We start from the raw sequence: 11,319 nt of genomic DNA, 5'->3' as shown, positions 1-11,319 counted from the left end.
TGGAACACCAAAAAAATACATGATTCCCGAGTTTTTGAAATTCTTTAAAATAAATATTAAATAAACAATATAATCCTAGGCATATTAATGATTATGTAAGAAAAAAAAAAAAAAATACAAGTAGAATTTAGGAGGAAAAAAGTCCCAAAAAATAAAACCTTAATATACAAATTAAAGTAAGGTAGTAGGTATACAGATTACTTTGTAAAGCCTCTATCAGTAATAGCAGTAATAAAACATTTTGTCGGTGTTTTACATGTCACGGAAAAAGTAATGACTTCGGTAAATAGATACCGTATGATGTATATTAATCCTATCATATTCTTCATCCGTCAATGAGTCCTTTATCTTCCAGCTACCCTCATACCAAATTAGTTTTATAATCAATTCAAAATAACAACCTATATTAGCTCAATGACAATGTTGACTTTGAGAGTTGGCCGAAGATACTCATAATCTCAAACTCCCCTTCTTTTGAAAAGATTATTTTTCATTTCATTTTATCTATCATTCATTCATTCGTAGGAATTTCATCAACTTCACTCTTACCATCTCCAATTTATTTGTTGCACCACAATATTGTAGACTTGATCATTAAATTATCTTATCTTTTTACTATATACCTGCAAAAACCAAGTGGCCTAGAGCAATCCCTACACCTGCGTGCACAAAACGTGTGTTTTTATTTGAAGTGTGAAGTGTCACAAGTTACTTGATTCTTCTTAATTAATAAACTACCCCAAAAACTCGATACTATAATGAAATTAAATCAAATCCATATAGATTGAAGAGATAAAATAGAAGTTTATGGATATGTTGTTTGTTATGCCGCATCGTGCTAGCACTTAGAAACGAGTGGAAAAAGGAAATGGGTATCTTCACCCCAAATTCCGTAGATGGTACTATACATAATTCGCCATTAGTTGTGTATCAGAGTTTTATAAAAGTATAAAATGATATTCATTTTTTATTAATAAAAACTACTTTACTCAGTTCAATTTATTACAATTACTTGTCCATGTATTTTTTTTTATTTTTTTTTTAATTTTGTATTTACAATAGTATAAGATTGAAAGGTAAGATGCGATTATAATTAGATTGGTAATCTACACCCACGCACCACTGTTTTTACATGCAAATGAAATACCTTGTTGGAGAAGTGTCATTATCTAGATAAAGATACTTTTTCAAATTTTGACACATTAAAAAATTAGTCATATAAGCAAATAGAGTAGATAAGCAGCGGATTGGATAACGAATGAATGTAAGATATCTTAGTTATCTGCTCTACATATAAGTATAGAAGTACTATATATGTACATTGATTTCTTATAATAGCTTGCAATCCTCTATAAATTTGGAGTTTCCCTTATGAGGAAGATCTAATTTTTAATCTTATCTTAATAATCCACATATGCAATATAATTGACAACTTGACCTCATTTATATGATTCCACCATTCCCAATTAATCTCTACAATTGGAGTATATATCATGCATCCCAACACATTAATTTAATAAACCTTGTAATATCTTCTTATATACTCGTACAAGTGAAAACCATATAATACAAATAGTTGTTATTATGAAAATATACATTGATCGATAATTGAACTATCATGCATTCCAATACATTAATTTAACCTTTTAATATCTTTTTATATACCAGTACGACGAGTATAAAAAATTATTATTATAATTAAATATCAATATGAAAAAGTTTATATAAATCTTATAATTGATTAAGGATCTAATTTTTTAAAGATTACATAAATACTTGTATAAAATTAGTGGCATAGCACAATAGCACAAATACTCGTGGCAACCACGTTGGTTATAAAACACATTACGTGTGTCCCTCAACCCTTCCATTTCCCGCGAAAATCTCTCTCATCTTTCTAACGGTCTCTCTCTTTCTCTCTCTAACTTTCTCTCTCCTCTGTCTCAGTCCACTCAACGTAACCCATTCCAACAATGTCGATCATATCACAAAACACCCCTTTTTTCCCTCTTTCTCTCTACCCTTATCCTTCCTAATTTCCCGCCACCGTTAATCATGACCGGTTCTCCGCCCTCTACCACCGCTTCTACGCCGTCTACGACCCCGAAGTCGAAATCGACGAAAACAAAACTCAAGAAATTCCCCCAAATTCAGGTTCCAGAAAACCCAATTAGGGTTTGTAATGATGGTGATGAATTTGAATTTCATAACAATAATTATAAAAATGGCGAAGATGGAGATGATGAGGCGTCTCCGATTGCGCCGGCTATGCTTGGATTGAATTGTATTAGGACTCGATCATCCATTATTCCTCCTCTCATAATTCCGTCGTTAGCTGGTTCTCCTCTTGGTAATAATAGTAGTAAGTCGGGTTCCGAAGACGTTGTTAAGGATGAAGGTAGTAAAGGTGGGAGTGGGGAGAGAAGAGAGAATACTGTTACCAGGAAGAAGTTTGTTGTTCCTGATATTACTTCCCTTTCTTCCGCTGAATTTCTAGGTTTGTTCAATTTTACGAACAATCTGCTCTTGATATGTGTTGATTTAATTGTTTGTGTTCGATTTTATATGCTCGAATTGGAATGCATTGGAATTAGATTATTTTTCATGGGATGTTATTGTTTGAGAATTGAGATCTCTTTAGTTAGTTTGTATGACATAGATTGTTGAGTACTCGGGTGAAAAAACCCGGTGATTGGCATTTTTATGGTGTGAAAATGGGTTGAATGTTTGTCAATGTCACTTAATTTAGCTGGTAAAGTATTTGGGAAGTTATATTTTTCAAGGACCTAAGTTTATGTTGGGTTTTGCACTACCTAGGTGTAATATAGTGATAACTTCCAAAAGCAATGCCTAGTTTCGTATTTTTTAGGACATAAGTAAGGCGGTACTTAGGTACTTTGATTTAGAATGAGGAGTCCAATCATGGTGTTTTACAAGATAATGTGCTTATCTTAATGTGAAAGTTTGGAATATATACCATATTTCCCTTGTGTGGAACAAGATTTTTGTGATTCTCATTTCTCAGCCACATTAGCCCCTCCTTTGATAAAGCTAAAATCTACGAAAAGCTAGAGGCAAACATAATCCGAAGATTGAAGACTTGGCATTTGTATTGGTATCTATTGCTAACTTGGTGAATGTGTTTGTTCTTAGGCAAAAAGGTTACTTGGAGTCAGTCGAAGTCACTTAAGTTTTCATCACCCACAAATGCTGGTCTTGAGGTAATGGATGCATTCTTGAAAATAGTTTTGTCAGCTTCAAAAAAAAAAAAAAAAAAAAAAAACTTGACTCCTAGTCTCCTACTACTTCTACATCTCTATGTAATGTAGTTGGTCTAATTTCTTGCCATTTGTGCTTTTGTTTTTTCAGGGAAATGCATCACTGATAAAGGAGATGCAGTCTCCCCGTTTCCAGGCTGTTTTGCGAGTTACAAGTGGTCGTAAAAAGAAAACACCAGATGTAAAAAGCTTTTCTCATGAGCTTAACTCTAAGGGAGTTCGCCCTTATCCCTTTTTGAAGTCTCGAGCATTTGGTCATATGGAGGAGGTTATGGTAATGATTAGGGAAAAATTTGATAATCTGAAGGAGGAGGTAAATGTTGACTTGGGGATCTTTGCTGCGGATTTAGTTTGTATACTTGAGAAAAACACTGAGTGTGAATCAAATTCGAGGGAGGGCTTGGAGGATCTATTACTTATATCTCGTCAGTGTGCAACTATGTCTTCAGAGGAATTTTGGTTTAAGTGTGAGATCATTGTTCAGGATCTTGATGATCGCAGACAAGAACTACCAATGGGTACACTTAAGCGTGCTCATTCTCGCCTTCTCTTTATCTTGACTCGTTGCACTCGACTTGTTCAGTTTCAGAAGGAGAGTGGCTATGTAGAAGAGCACATTTTGAACCTTCACAAGCTGAGTGATCTTGGAGTCTATCCAGAGAAAGTCCCTGGGTTAGAAAGTATTGACTCTGACAATACACTTGCCGAGAAGGATAGGAATGAGAAGCTGCGGAAGAAATCAGATAGACAGCAACCCAGTCTGACATTGAAACATGATCATCTCTACATTAGTGGTGCTGATGGGGCTGAGGTTGGCACGGCCAGAAGTCAAGATTCAACGACAAGTAGCTATAGAATGTCTTCTTGGAAGAAGTTTCCATCTGCTGCTGAAAAAAACAGGAGAGATCCTGATGCTGTAAACACACCATCTAAGGACCAGTCAGGTGCCTTTCAGAATAAAGATGAACCAATAGGAACTCCTGGATCTTGTCCAGAAAACACAGATACATCTATGGGAGGAAAAGTTGTTTGGGGAGACCAACAACAAATTACATATGAAAATTTTATAGTCTGCCGCATTTGTGAGGTTGAAATACCAATTGTGTTTGTGGAGGAGCACTCTAGAATCTGTACAATTGCTGATAGATGTGATCTGAAGGGATTAACTGTAAATGATCGGTTGGAGAGAGTTGCAGAAACTCTTGAGAAAATACTGGAATCCTGGACGCCAAAAAGCACTAGCCCTGATATGACTAGAGTATCTACCTCCAGTATGCCAGAAGAGATGGATGGGTTGTCACCTAGGAAAAATGACTTGTCCTACAAATTATCTGATGATATGCTCGATTGTATTCCTGAAGCTGAAAATTGTTTTGCCATGTATGATTTGAACTTCTCTCCAGGCATATCATGTGAGACTCATTGCTCTCCTGATGTCAATAAGAAGACTTCATCAGCAGGAAGCTCAACACCAAGATCACCATTAACACCACGTACAAACCAGATAGAATTGCTACTGCACAAAAGGAAATCAATATCTGAGCATGAAAACAATCAGCAGGTGCAAAATTTGTTCACAAATTATTCTCTTCTTTCAAGGTTTTTTTTTTATCAACTGAATCTTTCCATGGATTTGGTGTCTTCCTTTGCCCTAGAATTATTGTGGTAGCTTGATTATTAGTCTGATCATAACCTCAGGTGTGTCTGGTCTACCTGAAAAAGGAGTAGTTCTAAGGTGAGTGAGGTCATTGGTGCTGAACTATAGAAATGAGAATAGTGTGGTCATTTCTTGGCCACTACATTGCTTGAGTAGATGGAGTGTTAGAAGACTCTTCCTATGTTTTATTCTAATCGTATTGTACGTTAATTTGTTTTTGACCTTTATCCGCTTGCATCAGTCTATTCAACTATAACTTCAAATGCCACATTCCTGAGTCCAGAATATATTGGCTCACTGTTTTGCTTAAATTAATGAAATGATAAATATAAATAATATTTTAATGTTCACAACCTCAGCTGTCTTCTTTTTATAATTATAAATGGCATCAAATATCGGAAGATCAATCCATGGCACTGCTACTTTAAGATTGGTACTCTTGATTCAAATTACTGACAAGACCACATATATGCAGATTAAGAAGCTGTTGGATATTGCTCGTTCTATTGCCAGGGTAAACAAACATGATTACAGCACATTGGAGTATATGATTGACCGTCTTGAAGACCTTAAGTATTCCATCCAGGATAGAAAAGTTGATGCTCTTGTTGTTGAGACGTTTGGAAGGCGCATAGAGAAACTTCTGCAGTGAGCTCAACAACTTAATAAAACTCTTATTCTTTTGCTTATTCTATAATACATTCACATTTTAATAATACAAGTAGCTTTAATCTTATTGTTTAATACTTTACCTTATTTTTTATTCTTTTTGTTGTACGTATTATTAGGGAGAAATATGTCCAACTATATGCCCAGATAGAAGATGAAAAAGTCCACTCATCTCAAACATTGGCTGATGAAGATAGTTCAGTGGAAGATGAAGCCACACGAAGTTTACGAACAAGTCCAATTAATACAAGTACCAAGGACAGGACATCAATAGAAGATTTCGAAATAATTAAACCAATTAGCAGAGGAGCATACGGACGGGTTTTCCTTGCTAGGAAAAGAGCAACTGGTGACTTATTTGCTATAAAAGTGAGAGCTACTGCTAAACTGCCCTTCCACTATATAATTTTAGTTATTATTGTGTGGGAAATCTGTCTTCAGTCCATGTCTCAAGCTGCTTAGGTTTAGACATGAAGGGTGTACTTATTTAGGTAAGTGGGGTGGGGAGTGGCAAGGAGGGAGTGACTCAGTTTCTTAAGAGTCATCATTTGATAAAAATTTATTAAAATTTTACCAATCTAGTTAATACCTATGCAGATAGCTGATAGGCAAAAATCTATCCCTTAGAAGTGAGGTTGGGCAGTTGATTGTAAAATAATCATTCTTTATAGAACTAATAGGAGAGAATACATGATTGTCTGATTCATCGGGTTGCTCACATATTTAAAATTTAACCTCACCACCATTTTCTCTTCATGTTTTCCTAACTTTCTATTGACACAAAATATGTTCACTCATATATTCCTATGTTATGTTGTTGTTCTCCGGTTCACCCCAACCTTCTTTTAAAGAATGGATCAGTTATTTGGATGTCATGATCATTCTTTCAGGTTTTGAAGAAAGCTGATATGATCCGCAAGAATGCAGTAGAAAGTATATTGGCTGAGCGGAATATTCTGATAACGACAAGAAATCCTTTTGTGGTAGGAAGGGATTTTGCAACTCTGCTCTCTCTCTCTCTCTCTCTCTCTCTCTCTTTTTTTTCTTTTTTTTTTCCTTTCTTTCTTTTTTTAAATACAGATGTAAACAAGTTGTCTAATTCACTTTCATTATCTGGTGATGAGCAGGTCAGATTCTATTACTCTTTCACTTGCAAAGAAAATCTTTACCTGGTAATGGAATATTTAAATGGAGGTGACCTTTATTCTTTGCTAAGAAATCTTGGATGCTTAGATGAAGATATGGTCCGTGTTTATATTGCTGAAGTTGTAAGTATGCTTCACCTCCTTTTCTGCTACAACTCTCCTTAGGGTAGTCTTATGTAATACTTTGTATTTCGTGTTTTTACACTTGCATTCTATATCTCTTAGCTATCTACTTTTCCTTCTTTCCAATTAACCCCCTTCATTTCAGGTTCTTGCATTGGAGTACTTGCATAAACTAAATGTTATCCATAGAGATCTGAAGCCTGACAACTTGTTGATTGGGCCTGATGGTCACATTAAGGTCAATGTCTCTTTTCAATATAACTTTTACCTGATGATTTAACTCTCATTGTTTATTGGTTAACTGGAGATTTGTTTAACTATAGTGATACCGAATTGCTTAGGTTATATGGAAAAGCACAAGAAAGATAATATTCATTTTTTCCTCATATATTTTATACTGTAATATTCTATATCACGAAGCACAGGCAATGTTTGGGCACACAGAGAAAAATGAATAAGGACAATAGGAAACAATTCTAAGAACTCGTTTTCTCCTCATTACATTAGTATACTATAACTATAATACTTCTGTCATGCCTTATGTCTATACCTTTATGTATGTAATACGGTTGTTGAAGTATATTATTGTGCTTGATAATGTTAATTGATTTCCTTTGTCATTTCTCACAAATCTCTTATGCCTACTGCTGCAGTTGACAGATTTTGGGCTTTCTAAAGTTGGACTTATCAACAGTACTGATGACTTATCAGGTCCATCAGTTGGCAACTCTGGTTTTTTGGGTGATGAGAAACCTGGTTCTGCATTTGATCAATCACCAAGAGAGCAACGTCAGAAACACTCTGTTGTTGGGACTCCTGATTATTTAGCACCAGAGATACTTCTTGGCATGGGACATGGTCTGAAATGTCTCTTTTGCCTTTATTTATGCTATAGTAGTTTATTCTGCTTGTTTCATATCCCTTAAATCAGACTTTACAATTTTATCCAGGTGCAACTGCTGATTGGTGGTCTGTAGGTGTTATTCTCTTTGAGCTGCTTGTAGGAATTCCACCATTCAATGCAGAAAGCCCTCAGGTGACTAGTCAGTTCATATAGGAGATGGAAATGGTTTCTTAATTGATCTGGTTGGCAGTAATGATAAATGTTTCGGCCTTCATGGCGGTTGTTTGCCCATGACTCGGGCAGTAATTGTTTAATGAACCATTTGCTAAAGTCATCAATATATTATGTAGAATTGAAATTTATCTTTTAATCTATAAAATTAGCAAAATGGTGGCGTAGCAAATTACAATAGCTATAGCCTTCACTAATTCATTAGGATGCTTGCATTGTTCTCTTTGGCATCCTTTACCCATGAATCGATAAATTTGCCATAATGCTATTCATACCTATTGCTGAGACTGGACCGTTGCATTGAGATATTATCTTGGCTTTATCCCTTTAATGAAATTTCTGTCATCATCGTGATTAAGGTTTCTTTGCATGTTGTAATTGATGTCTCCTTTTCTCATTCAGAAAATTTTTGACAACATTATGAATCATGATATCCCTTGGCCCAAGATACATGAGGAAATGAGTTATGAAGCATATGACTTAATTAACAAGTAAGTTTTCTGCCTTAGACAACCTTTCACATTGAAATTTTGAGCTGCTCTGAAATAGCATTTGATGCTACAGTCTAATTGGTCTTGTTCTTATAAAGAAATACCCTTCCCCCGCACCCCCCCCCCCCCCCCTTTTCCCAACACACACACATCAAACTTAAACTTGACTATATCCCAAGTCCACTTGAACCAAAAATTTTCTCAAACAATCCAACATATCCCCCAAAGTCCCAAACCAACTGGGATTATGTGGGAGTGGGAACACACATTTACACCAAATTTTAGCTAGCAAAGAGGTATCTACTGGAGTATTACTAGATACCCTTCTTAGTATATACGTAGTATATTTTTTATTCCTCAAGACTTTTACAACCTAGAGTATGCAAAGTTTTATTTCACAAGACATGCTACAGCCTACAACTTGCTGAAATGCTGTAGTGTGCATGTAGCTTTCCACAAAATGTTATAACTGAAGATGATTAAGTAATGGATAATTTTTCTTTAATTGTATCTTTTCCTATGACAGATTATTGATAGAAAATCCTGTTCAACGACTAGGAGCTACAGGGGCCAGAGAGGTAAAAGAGTTAAACTTAGCTACTTAGATTATGTGGGCAGATTTTTGAATGTGGAAATTTAAGATAGTTGGAATTGATCATACAGGTGAAGTTACATCCTTTCTTCAAGGATGTTAACTGGGATACCCTAGCGAGACAGAAGGTACCGTTTGAATCTCCTCTTCTTAAATAACTATCAGGTAGGTAATCCATTGCTTGTCTACTGATGTGTCTCTTTGTAGGCTATGTTTGTACCTTCAACCGAAGGTGCTTTTGATACTGGCTACTTTATGAGCCGCTATGTATGGAATCCGGAGGAAGATCAAGTATTTGGAGCTAGTGACTTTGATTACATGTCTGAGAGTTGCAGTGATACTTTTAGCAGTGGAACTTTTAGCAATGCAGCTGATGAAGATGTAAGTTTAACTCTTTTCTGGTCAGTGTAATAATTGTTTTAACCAGATTGCACTTGTTTCTTTTACTAATTATCATTTCTGATATGTGAACCAGAGAGATGAATGTGGTAATTTGGCAGATTTCGGAAATAGGGACCTAACAGTGAAGTACTCCTTTAGCAACTTTTCTTTCAAGGTCAGATATTTTTAGATGCTTCTGTCCCCTTTAAGAAATATCTTTTGAATTATTACTATTAATGGAAACAGCATCCCATTGTGATTTTATTTGTTTTTAATTAACTCGTGCTTATTCGTTGATTTATCTATGTAACAGAACATCTCGAATCTGGCATCTATTAACTATGATATGGTAGTGAAGAGCATTAGGGAAGAACAAGATCAATCTGAGCCTTCCATGCGATGACAAACTTGAGAAACATTATACTAGCTATTTATTGGAATAACATGTCATTTTTGTTACGAACTTCAGGTTAACACTCCTAACTCCCTGCTAATACATGAGGGGAATAAAGCTCTGTTCGACCTCACGGTTCAGGAGAAGAGTCTCCAGCAATCGAAGATGCAGAAAGTGTCAAATCTGCCTTGTCCAGGTCTACAGGAGCTCTTTGTCCCTAATAGCCTCCCTAGACTGAGATTTTTGGTCCATTCTGGAGGTTCTATTGTTGTAGTTTCCTTGTAACATTAATCAGTTATAGCTTAACAGGAAATGGGAACTTCTTAGTGCTACAAAATGTGGATACTTTCTTATCGGCCAAGTATGGTTCCCCCTTGTAAATAGAATCCTGTTCGAGTATATGAAAATTTTGCATTTTTGCACATTGTTAACTTGAACTTTAACCTAACAACTAATATGAATGCTCATCATCAGCTTGTACATATTTTCAATGCAATATAACCATAAGTAGGGTTAGCCTTGGCATTTTATCGTCCTATGGAAAATTAAGCAATGAGAAATTTCTAATTGATACGAATTATTATCAAATACATGCATTGTTGTATATCTATTAGTGACAAATCCATTTGTGTTTTATATATTCCACAGTTATGTAGTACTCGTACGACATTTATCCTTGAATGTTCAACATTTAAACATCGTGAAAGCTCCGTTATTAACTTTGGGTGCGGTATTTCGAAAATTGAGATGTTTTGGTTATCTGTATGACTGTACCTACTTAATGCAATTGTACATAATAAAATAGTAAATCTTACTTCATACTTCTCTTTTATGATATACTAAAACGTACTCGTGCTAATGCACGATAAATTTTAAAAAATATATTTAAATTTGGTGGGAGTAGTGGAAGTTTTGGGAGCGAATTTTTGAAATTTGCCATTATTAGCGTTTTCATAGCCGGAGCCCGGAGGTGATGGTTTGAATTTTTGTTTGCCAAATTAAAACGCGTCAATTAATAAAAAATGGTATTCTTAAAAAATTTGGCCTATGCAGGTCTCGAACCTGTGACCTTCGCGTTATTAGCACGACGCTCTAACCAGCTGAGCTAATAGGCCATTTTGTTCAATGTTTATCTCTTTAATTATTCCTCCCAAAAATACTTTTACGTTTGCATCCTAACTGTTAGGGGTGAGCGTAGCAGGGTACCCTGTAAAAATATCGGTACCCGGAACCGGAACCTGTTGCAACAGGTTCCTAAAAATAGGAACCGGAACCGGAACCTGTTGCAACAGGTTCCTAAGAATTGGGAACCGGAACCGGAACCTGCAGGTTCCGGTTCCTAAACAGGGTACCTTGTTTTTCAAAGTAAGCTTAATAGTTACTTGATAATTGTGACAATTCTATATTTTTAAAAATGGATGTTCACAATAAAAGCTTACAACTTTAGTAAACTGCTTCAAATATAACAAACCAACACTACTTGTCTAGAATATTCAATACCATATAGGTTTCGG

At 35.5% G+C, this 11,319-nt stretch overlaps 1 protein-coding gene and 1 non-coding gene across 2 annotated transcripts; one reads left to right on the top strand and one right to left on the bottom strand.

Moving 5' to 3' along the window:
• The first annotated feature begins 2,055 nt into the window (after positions 1-2,055).
• On the top strand, positions 2,056-10,236 carry LOC145607608 (putative serine/threonine protein kinase IRE). Its single transcript, XM_081663206.1, has 16 exons — positions 2,056-2,497; positions 3,154-3,221; positions 3,370-4,839; positions 5,411-5,583; positions 5,724-5,973; positions 6,495-6,587; positions 6,732-6,872; positions 7,018-7,110; positions 7,526-7,730; positions 7,823-7,908; positions 8,350-8,438; positions 8,965-9,016; positions 9,102-9,158; positions 9,238-9,411; positions 9,506-9,586; positions 9,725-10,236. Exons 1-16 carry the CDS (start codon positions 2,056-2,058, stop codon positions 9,812-9,814), a joined length of 3,564 nt encoding a protein of 1,187 aa, XP_081519332.1. The 3' UTR covers positions 9,815-10,236.
• A 610-nt stretch (positions 10,237-10,846) lies between these two features.
• On the bottom strand, positions 10,847-10,920 carry TRNAI-AAU (transfer RNA isoleucine (anticodon AAU)). The gene has a single exon. It is a non-coding gene; the product is annotated as a tRNA-Ile (tRNA).
• Between the last annotated feature and the right edge of the window lie 399 nt (positions 10,921-11,319).

Source organism: Chenopodium album, chromosome 23, assembly GCF_948465745.1.
Source record: "Chenopodium album chromosome 23, dcCheAlbu1.1, whole genome shotgun sequence".
Lineage (NCBI taxonomy): Eukaryota > Viridiplantae > Streptophyta > Magnoliopsida > Caryophyllales > Amaranthaceae > Chenopodium > Chenopodium album.
The sequence above is the reverse complement of the archived record's forward strand: the minus strand, read 5'-3'. Positions and strand labels throughout refer to the sequence as shown.